The sequence below is a fragment of the Eulemur rufifrons genome, chromosome 19, assembly GCF_041146395.1.
Source record: "Eulemur rufifrons isolate Redbay chromosome 19, OSU_ERuf_1, whole genome shotgun sequence".
In the NCBI taxonomy this organism is placed as follows: Eukaryota; Metazoa; Chordata; class Mammalia; order Primates; family Lemuridae; genus Eulemur; species Eulemur rufifrons.
This window is the reverse complement of record NC_091001.1, coordinates 94,777,440-94,800,002: the sequence shown is the minus strand read 5'-3', so window position 1 is coordinate 94,800,002 and position 22,563 is coordinate 94,777,440. Positions and strand designations below refer to the sequence as shown.

The window sequence follows — 22,563 nt, the reverse complement described above, 5'->3', positions numbered from 1 at the left end:
AAATGCTGATTAGGCAGTAATCTTGAACAAAGTGTAATAATTTCTAGTACCAGAATTTCTATCTCTACAACGAAGAGTATCCAACATAAAGCATTGTGGTGGGGAGAGTTTCTCGTTGGAAGGAGCTCATCTACCAAAGGTTTCCCTCAAGGATGGCTGGCCATTTATCTGCTAGGTAAGTGCCAATATCTTAGGTTGAAGATTCATACAGAAACAAATTCTTTGTTCTCAATTTTCTTTTATATTATTTAACTCTCTCCCATGGACAGTCAAGGTGTTATCTAGTTGGGAAAGTATCATTATAAGAATATTGTAGAGATTAAGAAAAGGCCATCCCCAGACGTAGGAGGCCTGATACAAATTAGGGGATAGAAACTTCTCTTCCTTTTCTTAACAGTTTTATGCAGGCAAATCTGTTAAAAGGTGAACATCAAGGGCAGCCCTGACAAATGGAGGTGATGATATAAACATTAGGGAGTGCAGGGAGGAAGAATTGTTGCAGGGGAGGAGGAAATCTAAAACCATGTAGCTTTGCCTTCAAGAAACTAATAATATCAGGGGATAATAAGACATACAGAGACAACTATAATGCCAGGTGGAATATCATGTGCATCAAAGGCATAATTAGGAAGGGATTTCATGCTCAGGGTAATTGCATTTTTAGGCTTGCTGCAGTTGTATTTTAGAGCCTACAATAGCTACCTTCCTTCTTGCTCAGGGAATTACCTGATTTGCTACATCCCTTGGTGACAGTTATGGTTCCAGATTTATTCCAATAGGGAGTTCCTGACAAATCTGTTGGCTGGCCTTCTAAACGGTATGTGAGAGGTGGAACAAAATACCTTGCTTTTGCCTCCTTTGATAGTCTCTTGTTAAAAATAAAAATCTGGTAACTAAAAACAAAATGAAAAAGTAAGGACACTGCTGAGGATTAAGAGACGTCAACTCTTCAGCTACATCAATTCTGTATCTAAGTCATGGTGATATATTACAAAGTAAAAGAAGAATAAAAAGCCCAAGAATAGGAAGACAATGTTTTCATTTGTATTATGGAAGTCAGAAGCCCCTTCCCACTAGCTCTGTGATTTTGGGCAAGCCACTTTAACTCTCCGTAGTTCTCAGTTTCCTTGTCTGGAAAGTCATAGAAAGTTTGCTGTGAAGATAAAATAAAATAATATACATGAAAGCACATTTAAAACTGTAGGAATTAAGGCTTTGGTGCGCTCATCATCATCATCATCGTCATCGCAGCAGCAACACTGTGACTCTGGCTGCCTCTCCTTTGCAGAAAGGGCCAGGGCTACTGTTGCTTGGATTCAATCTCACAAACTACTTTCTTGCCGATCTGGTTCCAGTTCCTCCTGTTGTTCCTTATTTCTAAACAAAAGAGCACTTGATCATGAAAGCAAACATGTGGGTAAAGTATTTTTGAGATTGTATTACTGATAGTATTCTAATGAAAACCCAATTATCTCTATTAATGATTTGGTGTAACTAATAACTGAACACAATGCAATCATTTAACTGATTTCTTTTGTGAGACTAAATTACCAACTGGGAGTTTATTTGTGTATTGGTTTGGGGGAATAATCTTTATATTTTAAGTGAATCTAACTCACATATCAAATGTGGACAAAGAGCAGTGGAGATCTGAGTCCTGGTTAAAATGTCTTCTTTTTCATTCTGTGTTATAGAGCTGCACAGATAACACATGTAATATTATACTATTAATAAAAGAATGCCATCTTCCCTATTTCCCCACCCTCAAAACCTCTTACATTCACTAAAATACTTCTGGATTTACTTTTTAAAAAGTTGGGAGAAGTAAACACCTCTCAATCCCCTTTGCCTACGTCTGACTCATTTAAGCTTCTTTCCCAGTTATTGGAAATTGATAACCAGAATTTAGAGTAGAATTCAAGCAAAGGTATTTTTTTTTTATTTCCTGCCATTGAGAGCTAAGTGAAAGTACCTTGAAAAACACAGTGAACAATACAAATGGAAGATCCTTGCAATCATAAGGACTGTGATAAAGGAACCTTCATAGGTATCTTTGGAGGCTTTCCTGTTTTCCTGGTCACATTTTGGCTATCAAATTGAAAAGAAAACTAAATGTGAGCATCTTGGGACAAATGGTGCATATGAAGTCAGGAATCTTAGAATCTAATTTCAGTTTTGCCATTATCAAGCTAATTAAAATTCCTTACATTTTGCCTCAAATTGTTCCATCTGAGCCAGGATATAGGGTAGGACTGGTGTGAGTCCTCTCTGACAGGCACGAAACCAATGGTTCTCAATCTGGGCTGTATATTAGCATCTCCTGGGGAGCTTATAAAAGCCTAGAAGCACTGCTTATACCCCTGACCAACTAAATCAAACTCTCTGCAGGTGGGACTGTGGCAGGCTTCCCAGGTGATTGCAATGGCCCAGATTGAGGAGCACTGGATTGCAGGATTAAGAACCGGGAGAGTATCTGTAAAGCCTTCATGTTTGGAAGAAATGAAGGTGGTGAAGGACAGTCCTGGTTGGTGCTACGCTGGTAAGTCAATCAAACGGGAGAGGGAGAAGCATGTCCTGCAGAATCTGCTGGGGGCGAGGGGGCCCACAGGGCTCCAACACTGGAATCAAGAGATCATAAAGCCAGAAACATTTCCTTGGCTTGTGTTTGCTGAACCCATTCTCACTTCAAAGTGGCCCAGGCTTACTTTCCCTAGCTTCTGTCTTTGTAAAACTCATACTTGGCAAAAATGACTAGATTTCTCTGTTTTTCAGAGTGGTCAGGAGAATTAATTTGATCTTATTATTAATACTTGACTGAATAGAATGTTCATGTCTATTTCCTTGCCTTCACTTTTGAGGACTTAGAAGTCCTATCCCCTCTGCTCCACCTAATCAAAGCTCACCTATTTTTCAGGCATCAGTTTAAGGTACAACTCCCTTATTCTGGTCCTTGTTTATCTTCTCATCTCCAAAACTCCTACGGCATTCCTAATGGATACCATAATTCAGAATTATCTTATATTGTTTGCAATTTCATATTTGTTAGTCTAGTCTTCTTAACAGCTTAGTAGGCACTGTAGCTTGGAATATATTTATCCCTTCCCCAGCCCTGGACATTAAAGGTGTTCCATTAGGAGGATTTGATCATCTTAGTTGCTCCTCTTTCTGTTCATTTTTCTTGGAAGGAACATGACTACAAGCATCCAAACTATTCTAGTTGTGGCTGCAGAATGGTTCTATACAAGGTTTTGTTTCTAGAAGCTTTCTTGAAGGGACTTTCACATTCTTCTGGCTGCAGCAGTGAAACACTTTTGGCAGAAAGATTCTTGGAAACCCACATAGTCCAAGGTAGGCTGTTGGTGTGAGCCTGTTCTAGGTGAAAGAAGTCAGATCAGGAGCAGTGATGGACAACCACTTGCACTTAAGCCAGAGCAACTCACAGAACCCAAGATGCCCTTAAGGAAATCCCAGGCTCAGCTCTGCCCTGAATATTGTAGAGTAGTGCCATCCAACCGAACTTTCTGCAATGATGAAATGTTCTCTTTCTGTGTTGTCTAACACAGAAAATGTTCCCTGCCTGTGCTGCCCAATACAGACATGTGAAGTGCAGCCTATGTGATTAAGGAATTCAATGCATCTGTATTCATAAGGGATACTGGTCTCTGGTTTTCTTTTTTGGTTGTGCCCTTACCTGGGTTTGGTATCCAGGTGGTACTGGCTTTGTTGAATGGGTTGGGGAGGATTCCCTCCTTCTCAATGTTATGGAATAATTTCTGCAGTATGGATATCTTCTTTGTAGGTCTGGTAGAATTTGGCTGTGGATCCATCTGGTCTGGGGCTTTTTTGTTGTTGGAAAGCTTTTTATTACTGCTTTCATCTCACTGCTTGTTATTGGTTTGTTCAGTTGTATTTCTTCCTGATTGAGGTTGTGTTGTACCAGGAATTTGTGCATTTCCTCTATATTTTCTAGTTTATGTGTATAGAGATTTTCATAGTATTCATGGATAATGTTTTGTATTTCTGTGCTATCAGTTGTAATATCTCCTTTTTCATTTCTGATTGAGCTTATTCAGGTCCTTTGTCTTCTATTCCTGGTTAATCTAGCAAGAGGACTATTAATCTCATTTATCTTTTCAAATAACCAACTTTTTGTCTCACTGACCTTTTGTATTATTTTTTTGTTTTCTATTTAATTTAGTTCTGCTCTGACCTCTGTCATTTGTTTTCTTCTGCTGGCTTTGGATTTGGTTTGCTCTTCCTTTTCTAGTTCCTTGAGATAGGATATTAGGTTGTTAATTTGTGATCTTTCTGACCTTTGGATGTGGGCATTTAAAACTATGAATTTTCCCCTTCGGTATGCTTTTTCTGAGTCCCATAGATTTTGATAGCTTGTGTCTCCTTTGCTGGTCAGTTCAAGGAATCCTTTGATTTCCATCTTAATTTCATTATTGACCCAATAATCATTTCAGTAGCAGGTTAATTTCAATGACTTTGTGTACAGTTAAGTGTTACTCTTAGAATTGATTTCCAGTTTTAATCCACTATGGTCTGAGAAGATACATGTTATGATTACTAGTTTTTTAAACTTGTTGAGACAAGTTTTGTGGCCTAAGAAGTGATCAATCTTGGAGCATATCCCATGTGCTGATGAGAAGAATGTATATTCAGTAGTTTTTGGGTAGAATGTTCTGTAAATATGTTAGGTACATTTGTTCTAGGGTCCTATTTAAGTCCAGTGTTTCTTTGTTTATTTTCTGCTTTGATGATCTGTCCAGTTCTGATAGGGGGGCATTGAAGTCCCTGGTAATAATGATGCTATTGTTTATTTCCTTGCTTAGATCAAGTAGAATTTGTTTTATGTATCTGGGAGCTCGTGTGGTAGGTGCATATATATTTAGGATTGTCATGTCTTTTTGTTAAATTGCTCCCTTTACCATTATATAATGACCATCTTTGTTTTTCATTACCATTGTGGATTTAAAGTCAATTTTGTCTGACATGAACATGGCTATACCTGCTCTCTTTTGGTTTCCATTGTGTGGAATATTTTTTTCCTTCTTTTCACTTTGAGCCTGTTTTCGTCCTTGTGTTTTAGATGTGTCTCCAGGAGGCAGCAGCTACTTAGGTTGTGTTTTTTCATCTATTCAGCCAGCCTATGTCTTTTGAGTGGTGCATTTAAGCCATTAACTTTAAGAGATAGAACTGATATGTGGGAGGGTGTTCTATTCATCATATTGAGTAGTACATTATTGCTTTTTCTTTCTTGTGCTATTGTTTTATAGGAGTTATGAGCTTTAGCTATTTTGGGTGATTTTATACTGGTGGGTATATATTGTGCTGATTTGGGTATAATGCACTTCTGAGTATTTCCTACTGGGCAGGTCTGGTCATGACAAATTCCTTCAGTGTTTGCTTGTCTGAAAAAGACTTAATTTCTCCATCAGTTGTGAAACTTCATTGTGTAGGACACAAAATTCTAGGCTGGAAGGTGTTCTGTTTAAGAAGATTGAAGATGGGGCCCCACTCCCTCCTGGCTTGCAAGGTTTCTGCTCAGAAGTCTGTTGTTAGCCTGATGGTTTTCCCCATGTAGGTCAGTTGTTCCTTTCACCTAGCTGCTTGTAGAATTTTCTCTTTCATGTTGACTTTAGCCAGGCTGATCACTATGTGTCTTGGAGATGTCCTATTTTCTATGTATCTTTCCAGTGTTTGATGACCATCTTGTATCTGGATGTCTGGATCTCTGTTGATACCAGGGAAGTTTCCCTCAATTCCCTCGAATAGATTTTCCATGCTGTTAGCTCTTTCTTCTCCTCCCTCAGGGATACTTATAATTTATATGTTAGTTTGCTTCATAGAGTCCCATATTTCTCTGAACAATTGTTCAGTCTTTTTTATTCTCTTTTTGCATGCTTGGATGACTGGGTTAGTTTGAGAGCCTTGTCTTCAAGATCTGAGATTCTTTCTTTTCCTTAGTTTCATCTGTTGCTGAAGCTTTCTGCTGTGATTTGAAATTCCCTAAATGACTCTTTCATTTATTTAAGTTCTAGTATATTCTCCCTTATGTTGTCTAGCTCTTTACTGACTTTTTAATTAATTTCCTCAAATATTTTTTGGCTTCTATTTGTTGGTTTTCAACTTTCCCTTCAATCTCAATCATCTTATTTGCCATCCATATTCTGAATTCCATTGTGTCATTTCAACAATTTCCTTGTAGTTGGAGTCCACTACTGTAGCTCTATTGTGATCCCTTGGGGGTGTCAATCTGTTTTGATTTTTCACTTTGTCAGGGTTCTTTTGCTGGTTTCTTCTCATCTGCAACCTCTTTTCTCAACTCAGGGCTAATAGGTTTGCAGGGCACCTGTTCTTTGCTGGGGCTTTCCTGCTTGATATAAAGAAGGGGAGGTCCGTGGATGGCACTTTTTCCCCAGCTACTCTAGACCGTTGATGTGGCAGAGGGGGAGTGTGCACTAGAAGCCTGCAACGCAGCTGTTCTGCTTTGGTCTGTGTGCCTGTGATTGCCTTCGTTTAAGCCTGTGCTGGATGCTGCTATTTGTGCTGGGTGTTGGGTTGTTCACCAGATAGTTGTAGGATGTTCAAGTTGGGACCTCAGTGAGACCCTCTTCACCAAGGGGACTGCTCTTTCCAGGGTCTTTCTGCGGAGGTGACAGTAGCAGCTGGGTGAGGCTATCTAGGCAGTGGTCATGGGTTCCTAGGCTGTGGGCATTTGCTTGAACCAGGTTGTGGAGTACTGGTGGCTTGAGGCTGGGGTGGGGGAGTGGTCTCTGGTGGGGTGTTGGACTTTGGAGAGTTTCTCTGGCCCTGTGGTGGGGGTAGAGGCTCCGGAGTGGCATTTTGGGGACCAGGTGCAGTGCTGGAGTCTTGGGGGCAGTGTCCTGGGCCTGGCAAGAACTCTTGAGGATCAAAGGCAGAGCCTAGGGCTCCAGCAGGAGAGCCTCAGAGCTGGGACTGGGGAGGAGCCCAAAGCAGGGCTTCTGAGCAGGGCCTCAGAGCTAGAAGCAGGGCCATGCAGGAGGTGGGGCTGATCCGGCCTGGAGGGCAGGGTCAGGGATGAGCAGGCAGGAGGCAGCTGGGGCCTGGAGGGCAGAGTCGGGGCTGAGCAAGTGGCAGGCTGTTCCACTGGCTTGGGACCATGTGGCTGACAAGTCACATGGGCAGAGGTTGGCTCTGGTGGCCCAGGGACCATGGAGTTCTCACCGCCACTCCCAAGACCTGCCGAAGCAGTCACCCGAAACCTCCCAGGTTGGAGCCTGCGGTACCCCAGTCAATTCCAGTGCTCAGATCCTGTTGTACTATAGGGGAGGGGCACATGGCTTCCAGTCACAGGGAATGGCTCAGGGGAGCCTCTAGTTGTCTGCTCCCTCCCCAGCCAGGTTCCAACCTGGCGCCATTCGCCAGAGGGCTCAGAATGGCTTTAGCGGCTGCCCGATCCCCACTGCACCTGTTGTCTGGTGCAATGACTCCGCACAGACTCCAGGCAGGTCGCTGGTCCGACCAGGCAGAGGTCTGTGGCGGTGAAGGGAGTCCTCTCATAATTCGCAGTGCCTGTGGGGTGTGCAAGGTGCCCCCGTGCTCTATACTCCTATTCTTCCTCACATGTACTTTGATCTTGTCAAATATATCACCCTGTCACCTTTTTTTGCCCACACTGAGTGTCCCACGTTACTTCTGTGATTTCACAGTGTTCCTTCAGAGAAGAGCAATCTGTACGTAGGCAGCTGCCTGCAATTTTCACTTTTTTCCTTGAGAGCGTTGAGCTGGCAGGCTGCTTCTAGTCCACCATTTTTTGGAGGGTTATTATTACTATTGTATTTAACAGCTATAAATTTATTCTGTCAAATTGCTGTAAGTGATTCTAATTGCTTAATCGCAATTCCTGTACTATCTGGACTAGTGACAGATTGCAGCCTGGCACTGGCCTGAGGACTGCACTTTGGGTAGCACTGCCCTCAAGTAACTGCCTCTGTCACAGAACTTTATGCCCCACTGCTACAAAGGGAAAACAGATGGCTACCTGTATTAAAGAGTTGTTTAGATAGTTTCAAATATGTTTGAAGGAAACCAGACCATGTAATTTCTTGAAGCTCCTCCCAGTTTGCTGATTCCTGCCTTGGGCCCTTTGTGTCCATGCCTGCTGGTGGCTTTTGGGCTCATACCGGGGCACTCACTGCACATTGCAATCCTTACCCTAACACGGTCCTCCTGAACTACCAATTTCTGATGTGTAGAAATAACTTCCTCCTCTCTTTAAACATTTGGCTTCAATGGAATAGAGGAGGAAACACTTAAATCGGGTGAAGTCCTATGAAAGATGTCCTAATAGGCTCTTTGCCCTGGGAAGATGACTTTAATTTCCTACAAAATCTGCTTGATTTTCAATCTCAAAATACCATCTCCCATTATTATTGGATTGTAGCCTTGACCAATGACTCAGTTAAACACTGACTATGTAACTGTTAACTACTTGAAGTGGTTCATTATACCTGTATCACTCTACAAATACTGATAAAACTCTAGCTTTATATTTTTTGCCACAGTATCTTCACAAACATTTCTCTCTAGCTTCATATGTTTTCCCTGTGTCATCAAGCAATCTAATTTCATAAGAGTTTGAATTCTAGTTTGTTGTGGGGCAGTAGTAGGTAAATGAATGTTGCTAAGAAAACCATAGGAAATTTTCTACCTATTTTTCTTTTGCTCCATCTGTTCATTTTTATCGTGATTAATTTCATGATTTTGGTTTCTACTTGGAACTTGTCATCTTTAAAAAACTACTACATAGCAAGTTTGGCTAATATGCTTAATAAAAGTATATTTCATAATGGAAAAAATATAAATGGGTAGATCATAATAACTTCTATTATGAAAAGATACATTATTTTTCTTCTGAAGAAGTCTAAGAATATTATGCAATTTGTTTAGGCTTTTAAGTGAATCTATATCTAAAGGTCCCAGGTTATGTGAGCAAAGTTACCTGGATAGGTTTTAGCTGAAGTCATGTTTTCTCATTCTCTACTGTACAGACACCAGGCTAAATTCCACTGTGAGACTAAACATTAGATGACTAACTCAGGGCACAGTAGATGTGTAGAACTTTCAAAATTGTACAGATGCTAACATAAACCATCACACACAGACCAGAATAAAAGAAATAGCACTTTTGCTTTAATCAATCTCCTAACTGGAACATTTCCCAAAGTACAGCCCCCTGCCTTCTATTCCTCTCACATACACTGGTATGGTTTCATGATTCATTTCCCAAGTTCAGTTCCATAATTCATATATTTCTATTCTGCATTTCTCTCTGTCTCAAATTCAGCAGACCTAAAATAAAACCAATCTCAAAATCTTAGGGTTGGATAAGATCCAAGGGACACCCAATCTTGACTTTAATGGCTATGTGAATAGCCTCTACAATGCTTCAAAGAGGGAGGGGTTTGCTAATTTCTCCTTTAACATCTCCAGCTCTAGGGAACTCCCCTCTTCCCAGGGCAACCATTTTGGGAACCTAGCTTCCAACTCCAATTCTACCTCCAGGTTTTTCCAGCCAGAAAGTTATATTATCCTCTTTCCAGTTCCCAGGTCCCCTTAAGTCAGCACCATCTGATTACTCTCCAAACCCTTCATATCTAATCAAGCATGGGACGGGTCAGGCCTAAAATTTTTAATCAGCCCCCTTTCACAGACCCATAATTCCTGGAATATAATTTCTCATATTTTCCTTATCCTCTACTGTGTAGACCCAACCTAGCTTTCCCTAAAGAGACACCCCTAAAGCCCATAATCTATCTTTCTCATTATACTAGTACTGTAATGCTAGCACCTTAAAATTTCATGAAAAGTGCAAAATATAATTAATTGCTGATTAGTTACATTGATATTTTAAATCTATCAAGAGCTCAACTTCAGAAATGAGGGTTTTTTACTTTGAATCTTGTGTTTCATGTGATGTTTTTGACCAGATAGCCATGAGAATTATATCATGTTAATCATAAGTTAGAAATAAAGCTACAGTTCATTAGCAGATGAAGTGATGATTATATAGTTTATACGTCATTTAAAGACTCCTATGGAGAGAAAAGTGCTAAATGCAATGAAACATGACATTTCAAAGAAATTTTGGTAAAATCTATATAGTTCACAGGAGAGAGCTCATTTTTCTAAGTTTCTCGTATTTTCCTTATCCTCTACTGTGTAGACCCAACCTAGCTTTCCCTAAAGAGACATCCCTAAAGCCCATAATCTATCTTTCTCATTATACTAGTACTGTAATGCTAGCACCTTAAAATTTCATGAAAAGTGCCAAATTTGAACCTTTAGCAGCCAATTTTATTTATTGTATTTTCAACTTATTTTAGTAGGATGGATAAAAATAGGGCTACAGTACATTACATATCATTTCTCTACATATCTGAAAACAGAACTATGCCAAAAGATCAGTTATGTGTGTTCATTAAGTCCCAGTGTCCCTTCTGATCTAAAATATAGCATTAGAAGAAAATGACTTAGAGGTAAATCACCAGCTACTAAGTTTCCAAAAGCTGTATTGCTGCAGTGAAACCTGCTAAAAACAGGATGACTCATGCTATTGTTTAGAAGATGGACTTTAGAAACCCACTGGAGTAGGCTAATTCCCCTCACTTCTCACACTCTCGTTACAAATTCATTACCTTGAGGGAATGCAGCATTAAGTTATTTGAGGAGTGCTACTTCCCAGAGGATTTAATGAAGTAGAAATTAATATAAAGGACAAGGAAGATAACTCTCTCCTAAATTTAGATCTTTAAAAACAATGAATTTCCACAAGAATTGAAAATAAGTACTCAAACAAGTACACGTACATGCATGTTCACAGCAGCACTATTCACAACAGCCAAAAGGTGCAAACTGCCCAAGTGTCCTCAGTCCATTCATGAATAGATAAACAAATTGTGGTATATGCATACAATGGAATATTATTCAGCCATAAAAAGGAATGAAATACTGATATATGTTACATGGTGGAACAACCTTAAAACAGTATACTAAGTAAAAGAAGCCAGACACACAATGTCACATAATATATGCTCCACTTATATGAAATGTCCAGAATAGATAAATCCAGACAGACAGGTGGTTGTTAGGGCTTGGGGTGGAGGAAGGAATGGGGAGGAACTGCTTAAAGGGTAGGGGGTTTTACATTGGAATGATGGTAAGGTTCTGGAACTGGATAGAAGTGATGGTTTCACAACACTGTGAATGTATGAAATGCCATTGAATTGTTTATTTTAAAATGGTTTAAAAAAATAAAAACAATGAACTCAAGTCTTGCTCTGTTGCGTGGACTATAGCACAGTGGTGTGATCATGACTCACTGCAGCCTCAAAGTCCTGGGCTCAAGTGATCCTCCTGCCTCAGCCTCCTAAGTAGCTGGGACTACAGGCATGCACCACCACACCTGGCTAATTGGTTTTTTTTTTTTTTGGAGAGAAAGGGTCTCACTACATTGGTCAAACAGGTCTTGAACTGGCCTCAAGTGATCCTCCTGCCTTGGCCTCCCAAAGTGCTAGGATTACAGATGTGAGCCATGATGCCTGGTCTGAATTCTAGTCTCAAAACCAGATTCTTGCCTCTCAAATCCTCTCCAGTATACTTTACACTTACCTTGCACACCATGGATGTCTTTGCTCCAAGCCTAGCAGCTTGGACACACTGGTTGGCACCTTTCCCTCCAAAGCCAATAAAAAACTTATGTCCATGGATGGTTTCTCCAGTTTTTGGCAAACGAGAAGTAACACTATTATAATTTAAAAAGAGAAGAGAAAAAGCACATTGGTAACTGTAATCAATTTAAGTTCTTTAGAAGAGAGAAAAGGTTGTATGATGGCCTAATTTGTCCTAACCATTAGAACTATGAATAGAAGCAGGGAAGATTACCTTTTCCTTTAAGATGATGTTCAGTAGTTTTCATCATTATCAAGAGTACATCTTATTGACAGAATCCTTCTCTCTCCCCTACAGCTCACTATTATAGTTCTACTTCAGATGTGGGTTCCTAGTGTTTGTACTTCATCAGGGTTATTTATGGGTAACTGTGTTTCATATTCTTCTTCCCAATGTCCAGCACAGAGCTTTATTCACAGTGGGATTTAATAAATGGGATGAAGTTAATGTATGTTTCTGTACAGGTTTCTCAGGTCACTGTAATGACAAGCAGGAAGTATACTAGGATTATGATACTCCAGTACAGGACCTAAGGAGAAGAGGGAAGTTGCAGTTCCAGGTACTAAAGAATCTTATTTATTTACCTGGGTGTGGGTGGGGGTGTGGTATTTAGAGGACAGGATCAGGTTTTAGTCCTAGTCCATCCTGCATACTACATCATGTGCTGACTCAAAAAGAATATTGACTTTAAAAAATGGATCCTAAAGAGCTAAGTTTAGTTTGTAATTTTTATTATGAAAAATATCAAACATAAAAGTAGAGAAAGTAGTATATTGACTTCCCTTACCCCCATTCACCCATCACCCAGATTCAATAATTATCAATTCATAACTGCTTTTGTTCCAGTCTATACCATCATTGACTTCTCTAAGAACTAAGGATTTTTATTGTAATGTTATTGCCTAATGATTGATAGTATTAAATGAGGCAAAAAGTATAAAAGGTTTGTTCTAGGATATGAATTTAATATTATTAAAAATGAAAGATATGAAGAAACAAAATCTTTGAAGGGTGGAAGCAAATGACTGACTTTAAAGTGGAAGAGGAGTTCTTGGCATAGGGGCAAGTGAAGAAAATGGGCCCAAGTGGCACTGGCTGATTGGCCACAAGGAAGTGGAAGGACCGGAGGGAGCAGATGGAGACAGGGTAGGTGTGACCAGAAAGGTTAATTAGCTTTAGATAGGAAAGGCAGGCCAAGAGATAAAGTTCCACTGAGAACCTAAACTGCTTTAGTAGATTAGGGTTTTATATTAATTTCTCACATAGACTGTCATCTATCTGAAACCATTATCTTACTATATTAGAGTGACTGAAAGATGTCAATTCTGATAGGTCACTAATAGCCTGTTTGCAATGGGATGACATATAACTGATGCCAAGAACACATGACTGTTTCAATAAAGATCAAGCTTAACCTGTGAACCTCCTTTATGTAGTTCTCAAAGTGTCAATAAATTGGGCTGAACTACTCCATCCCCTAGCAGTGCACTGTCAAATATGGTTGAGATTCAAAAGAGACTCATCAATAATTTGAAAACATCCCACTCCTCCCCTTTTAAATTCTATTTTTATCTTGGATTTTAAATGCATTTATAGTACTGATGAAAAAAATATACATGTAGAAGGTTCACTTCTGAAAAAGGTACTCAATCAAGAGAAAAATGGTTTTAATGTAATGTTATTATCCTGTCATTTAATTTAGCAATGACAGTGATGATGAGATTTTGATTTGCATCAGAAATCTTAAACATTTTAGGATTCTGTTATGAACAGGCAATGATGAGTAATCTGTGTGATTGAGTAACTATGTGAATTCTTGGCTTATTGATGCTGCTACAAACAACACTCAAAACAACCTTAAAAAGAAAAAATATCCAGTGTAGCTAAAAACAGGCCAAATAACTTAATTAGTAAGACTGTCACTGAAGAAACTTATAACTTCCACTATATCTATACTTAGATCTGGGTCACAATCCACTAGCTTGAATCAAGTGTATTTTTTATTAACTGTGGGAAATCATAAAAAATGTATCACCAGATTGTTATTGGGATGTATATGTATGTGGGGGAGGGTGAAATCGGGGGGCCAGTGTGTGTGTGAGATGTGGAAGCAGATGGCTGCGGTTTAAACTCATTTCTAAACAACTTACATTAACACAAGCACTGTATTAATTCAGTGATCACTGAAATTCTTCACTCCTTTGGTATTTTACTATTTTTGTTTTCTCTTCCTTCTGTATCTTTCCCTTACTCTTGTCTCTTTCTTTCCTTAATTGTAGACTTTCCCTGCATGAGGACAGGGACCAAGTCTGTCATGTTCTGCATTTTATACAAAGTGCCTGTCACTTAGTGTGAGGTTAACAGACATTTGCTGACTGCAGGAATCTTTGTAAGAGTCTCCATTTGTCTCTCTTCCATGTCTCCCCTGTGTAGCATCCATTTTTGCTTCTGAATTGAGGATATGGAGGTGCTGGTTAGGGAAGGAGGAGGAGATTGGCAGGGGAGACTGGGCAATTGTCTGGCAATAACAACTCCATGTTTTACCAGATCTTGCCCACTGTACTCCTAATATTAGCAACATTCTTCTTCCACAAGCAAGAACTGTAGCTGTAAGTCAGATCATCATTCCTTTATTCACGCATTAATTCAATAAATGTTAACTCAGTGGTTCCTGATGTACTTCCCATAGGGCAAAATCAACTTGCTGCCAATGGCATATCTAACCTTGATGCAAAAAACAAAACAAAACAAAAACCCAACAACAACATATCACAGACAAGGAGATTAGTATGATTTGATTAATGTTTTTTAAAAGGAAAAAGATATGTGTTCTCACATGACATGTATATGCATGGAAAGTGAAATGTTAAATGACAGGTATCCACAGAGAGGGGTGGGGAGTAAAAATTTATGTTTTACTTTACATACTTGTGCACATAAGTATATGCAACAAGAATATCTTAGCGTATCATGGGGTATCACTTATTACTACTTCAGAGTCATCTGGCTTCCCTCTCTCATTTTCTAGCCACAAGTTCTTCATGGGCGTTTCTTATAGGGGCAACCTAATGCAGCCTTGCCCAGTGCTGCTCTCTTCCCACTCCAGGTTTCCTTGTTTCTTTGCTGTGGCTCCTCAGGCTGTCCTGAAGGACTGAGCAGCCAGTTGCCTGTAGAAGTGGCCAACACAAAAACATTAAGTATCTTTGTATAGGCTCTTCCTTCTTCCCTGTCCCTTGCTCTTGCTTCCTGGGTTATAGTGCTGAATAGAGTGTAGTGCTTAATAGAGTATTGAGCCTTTATCTCATGCTCTGCTTTCTGTAAAAGACTGAGATAGTTTATTGCTTATTTTTTAAAAAAGTATATGAACTGAAGCGTGGAGAATGGAGTAGAGAGAGAAACTAGAAAGTTGGCAGCAGCATTTCTGAATTGTAAATCCTAATTTACTTTGAATTAGACTTTCCTACTTTTTTTCTTATTTAAATCATGACATTGTATTGAGGTTCAAGAAGGAACCTGCACAAAGCAGCATGCCCTGGATGAAAGCAATGCTATGATTCACCCTAATTCAAACATGAGTTTTAGCAGAATGCCGAAGACAGACAATTAAAGTGCTCAAAGAAAAAAAAAAATCAGGAGGCAGTACTAGTAGAAATACACTGTTGCTACCATTTCAAAGTTAAAAGGGCATAAATTTCTAAATGAGGGAGAAAACCCAAACAGAAAAATCCATGCATAAGAAGTATATTTGAAGTTAAAACAAATTCATAGCTTTAAAAATGTCACAACATTTTTAAGTTGGACAGAAGGGAAGAGTGATAAATGTTCATGGATGGCCCCAGTCTTCCCTGCCATGAGAGGCCACGTGGTTAGAGCCTGGGTGTGCCAGGCAGGAGGCCCCAGCCACTTACTGATGGTATTATCTTTGACAGCTTTCCCCTCTTTGAACCAGCTTCTTCTCTTGCAAAACAGGTTTAATAATACTTGTCAACTCCTTAAATGCCTGGGTTTTGTGCTCAGAGTTAATTCACTGACAGGTGTTACCAGAACAACTTATCAATTGCTTTTAACATCTTGACAATGATGTGGTTTTTATGGATTCTCAGAGATTATTCAAACCAAAGGAACGAATGACCTGGTGATATGGGGATGAGAAGTCTTTCAACCAAAGAGGTCATACTAGTACTGGCTTCAGCCAAAAGTCAAGGAATATGTTGCTTTTTGATTTTTGCATCAATCCTTTCTTCTTCTGACTGCAAGCTTCTGACAACAGAAGCCTCTGTAACAGAAGATTGTACTATTAGTTATTACCCAATTAAAATTCATTACGCTAATTTATCACTTATTGCCTGTATTCTTCAACCATATCTGTTCTTTTCAGCATTTGTGTATGTCACATTTAAAAGGCTGAGAGTAATTTTAAAATCAAGTTAGTGACATCTATTTCTACCTTTGTAAAAACCTCCCAATTAAAAATTCATTCTATGGTCCCTAACTCTAAATTTGCAGACATATATGTGATTTATTTAAGGCAATGAAACATAAATTATGCTTTAAACAGTTCTTAGCTGATTTTGATTTCTAACCCATATCTTTTCCTAGCTAAAAAGTCTGTGGCTAAAATGTCATCTTGTTTGAAGATGCAGCTACTCTTGAATTTATAGAGCAGACAAATAACACTCTAGCCAGAAGTGGCCAGCCTTTCAGGTGTCAGATCCTTGATCTCTACTTATTTAAAATTTACTTATGTGTGAAAAAGTGTACTAGGCAATGGGGCAGACAATAAAGCCGACTAAGTTATGGTCTTCTCCCCTGTTACTTCAACCACATCTCTGATCATGTTACCTTCTCAGAGGACTTCCCAGGCCACCTCACAGGAGACACCTCATTCCTGAGGTAATTTTTGTTATGTATTCACTCATTCATTCTGACAACAAACACCATGTTTCTGGATCAGAGGCAGCATCTGAACACTTATAATCACTTTTGTTCTCCATGTCCCAATCCGCCATGGGGTGGCACGATGAGAGGAACCCCCAAGTAATGAATTCTTGTGCTTATATAAGACAGCTGACATAGCTGCTGCTCCTCATCCCTTCTGGGGTAGGGGGAAGAAAGAGGAGGCGGGCGCCACATACTCAGGACCTATTGACCTTTGCTTTGTAAACAAATCCTCTCAGAGAGAAAGAGAGAAAGGAGGACGGTTTCCAGGTTTACAATCCCTGGAAGGAAAACAAATTATCCTGGGGAGAAGTCTCTAAATCTCTCCACAGGTCTTTTACTTCCAAAGCTTGTTTGCCATTTGCACATTCTTTAATCCAGATGCCAGGAACCTTTGCTCAGAAAGTGCTGATCATGCAGAGACATGAAAATATTCATGAACCATTGCTGCCCAACAATTTTCTTCATAGCAGTATCACTACCTGACATTACAATACCCATATCTTTCCTCATTCCTCCCTTTTTGGGGATTAACTGTATTCCATTTTATCTTCTCTATTTTTGTGTTATAACTTTACCTTTTCCTCCATGATAAAAAAATGATGGATCTAGGGTTTAAATATGTCTTTTTATCACAGTTTATTTTCAAACATTACTATACCACTTTACATAAAAATGTAAATTTACTTAAAATAGTACACATTCTTCCATTTCTCCCTTTCTGACCTTTGTGCTATTATTGTCATACATTCTACTTCTACATGATATAAAACTTACAATACTGTGTTATTACTTTTTAATTTAAACTATCAATTGCCTTTTGAAGAAATAAAGAAATGAAGAAAAAGTCTTTGTATTTACCCATAAATGTACCATTTCTGGAGCTCTTCGTTCCTTTGGAAGGATCTGAGTTTCCGTCTTGTATCATTTTGGTTTCACCTAAAGAACTTCCTTCAAGACTTATTATAGTGTGAGTTTTCTGGTAATAAATTCTCTCGACTTTTGTTTTCCTAAAAAAGTCTTCATTTCTCTTTATATTTGAAGGATATAGAACTCTATGTTGACAGTTTATTTTTTAAGCACTTTAATGATTTCATTTCATTTTCTTCTGGCTTGCATTGTTTCTGACAAGAAGTAAGCAATCAAATCTTTGTTCCCCTATATGTAATATATGTTTTTCCCCCTTTGGATTCTTTTAAGAGTTTCTAACTGATTTGCAGGAATTTGATTATAGTGTGCTTTGATGTGGTTTACATTATGTTTATCTTGCCTGAGTTTCATTGAAATTCTTAGATTCATGTGTTTATAGTTTGCATCAAATTTGAAAGATTTTCAGCCATTATTTATTCAAATATTTTTTGTCTCTCTCTTCCTCTCTCTCCTTGTCTTCTTAGACTCCAGTTACACATATAGCAGACCATTTGTTCCACAGGTCACAGAAGCTCTGTGTATTTTTTTCTCTGTGCTTCAATTTAGATTACTTTTATTACTATTAATATGACTTTGAGTTCACTTATCCTTTCTTCTGTAATGTACACTCTGCTGGTTAGGTCCATCCAGTGAATTTTTCATTCAGATATTGCATTTTTCATTTCTTAGACCTCTAATTTGGTTCTTTTTATATACCTCCCATTTTTCTCATGTTCGTGTTTTTTTTTTTTTTTAATCCCTGAGCATATTTATAATGGCTCTTTTAAAGTTCCTTTATGCTAATTCCACCACCCCTGTTTTTCTTTGTCTATTTTGACTGTTTCTTTTTCTTCTTGGTTATAGATCACATTTTCTTGATTCTTTGCATGTCTAGTGATCTTTAATTGGAGCCTGAACATTGCAAATGTTACATTGTTGAATGTCTTAATTTTGTGTTTTTTCAAAAGGTTTTACTCTTTGTTTTCCCATGCAGTAAAATTAATATGGATTAGCTTGATCCCTTTTAAGGACTTTTTGAGATTTGTTAGGGTGGATATAGAGTAGCCTTTACTATAGGGCAAGTTTATCCTTTCTATTAAGTTGCAGTCCTTCTGGGATCTCTATAGAATGCTCCAGAGGTTCAACAATGTCTCTGGCTAAATGGTACTCGACACCTCCCGTTCCTATATAATTTCTGGAAAATATTCTGCTTATAGGTCTCCAGGAGTTGCTTTGTGGAGTTTCTGTGTATGGCCATTTAGTACTTAGCAATAGACTCAAGGGGACTCCTGTGCAGATTTCTGGAGCTTTCCGATTAGCTCCTTCTTCTCCAGTACACTTTCCCACAAATTCTAGCCTCCTTAGCCTCCCTAAGCTATAAACTCTGTTTTCTCAACTCATTGATAATGCTTTCTGTGAGTTCCTCTTCTCTGTGCCAGGGTCAGGAATATGCTTTATTTCCTTTCTCTTCTGGATAATTCTCCTGTGCTACCTGTTGTCCAATATCTGAAATGGCTGTTGCATATATTTTGTCTCATTTTCTAGTTATTTCTGATGGGAAGGTAAGTCTGGTACTAGTTACTACAACATGATCAGAAGTAAATATTTTTGAATGAATATTTTACACCTTAAAAGACACTTACATAGAAAGTTGAGACGAAAGATGCCTAGGTATATAATAAACAACACAATGGGTGACAGCCAGGCAAAAGTGCTGTGCATGACTATAGCCCAAGGGGAAAAGTAAACTAGATGTTAACTTTCCAAACTGGAACAGTGATTATGTGATGGGAGCCCTTATAATCATAATCCAGGAATATGGTTAGAATACTGGGGACTAAAAGGAGCACATTCTATTCTTCCAATGTGGCATGGAGGACTGAGTATACAAGGTGCTGGGAGAGGAATATAGCTCAAAATATTGAAAATATAGTTCAAAATAAAAATGCCATCTAATATTAACAAATATTTTTGGATATTTATAGATATATAAAATCATGTATAAAATTATATATAAATGTATATCTATACCTCCCTTAGTCCCAGTTGAGAACAGTCCTGGAGAAAGAATAGAGGTTGGATAGGGAGGTAGGGAATGAGCTAATTTTGGAACTAGAAGACGCAAGAAGAGAGGGCAGGCAAAAGGTATGTATGGGGTTTTAGGAAGTGGGGATTGGACAACTATAGGATGGCAAAAGGTATGTGTAAGGGAACTGGAAAGTGGGAAAATCAGGATGCAGAAAAGTAGAGCAGAAAGGGAACTGGTAAGACAAAGGCATTTGTCAGACTTCCTGATGAATAACTTTTAAATTTACCGAAGAAGACAAAAGTATGAATTTATAAAACAATAAAAATAATGGTGATAAATAACAACAAAACCAATATTTTATTTTCTGTTTTGCCAATTAATTATAGTAAATTTTTAATTCCAAATGACTTCTGTCACCACATTATAATTATCTGGGCTACATCTTCCTGCCATCTGCTGGTATAGTTTAAAGAAATAAAAACAGATTTTAATTTTATCCTAAACAAAATATAATTAGAAGGATAAATCAGCATAACAAAAATTACGTATTCTAGAATCAATTATTAACTTTTAATTTATCTACTATTTTTGGGTTTTGTGATCATGTTCCTTTCGTACTCCTATCATGAATAATCAAAAACTGATTATATTATATTTGAACATAACAACAGATATTTGAGATGGGTTAGTGGAGGCATTATCATCATCTCTGTTTTAGGGAGAAAGTGAAAATTCCAAAAAGTATTGGCTTATCAAAAATACATAGTTGTTAGGGGGTTGGGACTGAATTTTAATTCAGGTCTTCTGACTCCATTGCTATAGTCTTTTAACTACACTATGCTACTTTCTTTGACAATCAACATTCTTAATATTTTGGTTGTAATACTGGATATTAAGTAGATAAAGCAGACAAATGTTTAACAATCATTTATATAAGAGCATAAAAAACAAATTCTATACTAAAAAAGACCTATAGTTCATCCCTTTTCAGCACTTCTTTTGACTATGGAATTTGTGAAATTATAGAGGAAAGAGTGGTGGCTTCTCCTACAGTCTCATAATAGTGCTCATTCTTAAAATCTCATTTGTATTTCAAATATCTTTGCATATCCTATTCTCTGTGCCTGAAAGTTCTTTCACTTGCTTCTCAGCTGAGCTAATCCATTCGCATCCTTTAAAATTGGATAATCACTTCCTCTAGGAGTCCTAATGTAACAAATCCAATGAGGTTAAGTTCACTGCCTCTGCTCTTTGGCACTGTTTCTCTCATAGCATGTAGCACATTCACTTTTATATCACTATGGCCTAAAACTGTGCCCATATACACCATCTACCCAGTAAACATGTATTGGAATAATTAATACATTATTAGTGAGAGAACCATTTCTTGAGTGTTAATCATATGATAAATACTGCAATAAGCATTTTATGACCATCAATTCACTTAATCATTACATTAAGCCCATGAGAAAGTTATTTTCATCCCATTTCACAGATAAGGAGAGTGAGAATCAGAGAGATTAAAAAACATATCCATGTTCACCCAGAGCCAGGATTTAAAGCAAGGTTGGTTTGATTTCAAAACTCATTATAAAATATTATCCACAAATGTACCTAAAGCCCCTTGTACATATTTATATTTCAGGTTTTTGTGATTTCTTGTATAATTTCTAGTAGTTATGCTTCTGCAAACTGAACCAAGAAGCCAGGATGGAAAGGCCAAATAATGGTGCTCCTTTTCTGCAGTTCAGAAGGAACTTCGTATTATCACAGCTGAGAGACTATATGACCAGGTATGGTGTCATTTATACAGTGATGTGTTCCTTTTTGCCAGTCATGATTCCTCATGGCCAAGAATAACATTTATTCACCCAACTCAGGAGCACCCAGATACATAAAGCAAACCCTGTCTGATTTAAACAGTATGATAAACAATAATACCATAGTAGCCGGGGATTTCAACACCCCACTGAATGAACTGGACAGATCTTCCAAACAGAAAATAAGCAAAGAAATAATGGACTTAAACAGAGCTCTAGAACAAAAGAGTCTACCAGACATCTACAGAACATTCCACCCAAATAAAGCTGAATATACATTCTTCTCATCAGCTCATGGAACTTTCTCCAAAATTGATCACATACTAGGCCACAAATCAGACCTCAACAAATTAAAAAAAAAAACAACAGAAATTATACCATGTATCTTCTCAGATCTCACAGTGGTATAAAATTAGAGTTCAATTCCAACAGAAATACTTACCACTTCACAAAGTCATGGAAATTAAACAATCTATTGTTGAATAACTATTGGGTCAAGAAGGAAATACAGAGGGAAATCAAAAGATTCTTCAAACTAAATGATAACGGGGACACAAGTTATCAAAATCTGTGGGATACAGCAAAAGCATTCCTGAGAGGAAAACTAATAGCATTAAACGCTCACATCTAAAAAACAGAAAGCTCAAAAATCTATCCACGTACTTTTAAATGATAATTTCTCCAAATTGCCACGGTATTTTACCACATTCATACTATTTCATAGTTTCTGCTTTTTCTGATAAATCACATCTCTACCCTTGGGGAACATTAAAATTTATGGCAGAATTTAAAAAACAAAAATTGATGCCTGGACCCAATCCTCAGAGAGTCTGGTTTAACTGATTCTAAATGGCAACCGGAGTTCAGAATCTCTGTCTTCCTTGCTTCCACAGTATTATATGCTAGTTGGAGTCTTAAAACTCTCCCCTCACTCTTACAGTATTAGTCCCTTTGCTGCAGGGTCTCACTCTGTTTCTCTGGGTAGAGTGCAGTGGTGTCATCATAGCTCACTGTGACCTCAAGCTCTTAGGCTCAAGTGATCCTCCCAAGTGGTTGGGACTACAGGCATATGACAACACACCTGGCTAATTTTTCTATTTTTTGTAGAGACGGAGTCTTGCTAAGTTGCTCAGGCTGGTCTTGAAC

General features: G+C 38.2%; 1 protein-coding gene across 1 annotated transcript in view; it reads right to left on the bottom strand.

Annotated features, from left to right (window-relative positions):
- Positions 1-22,563, bottom strand: part of RBKS (ribokinase) — an 84,571-nt gene that overhangs the window by 51,856 nt on the left and 10,152 nt on the right. Inside the window, exon 2 of the mRNA XM_069494510.1 lies at positions 11,662-11,794. Within this exon, the coding sequence (XP_069350611.1) occupies positions 11,662-11,794 (133 nt within the window). The remainder of the gene's footprint in view (positions 1-11,661; positions 11,795-22,563) is intronic.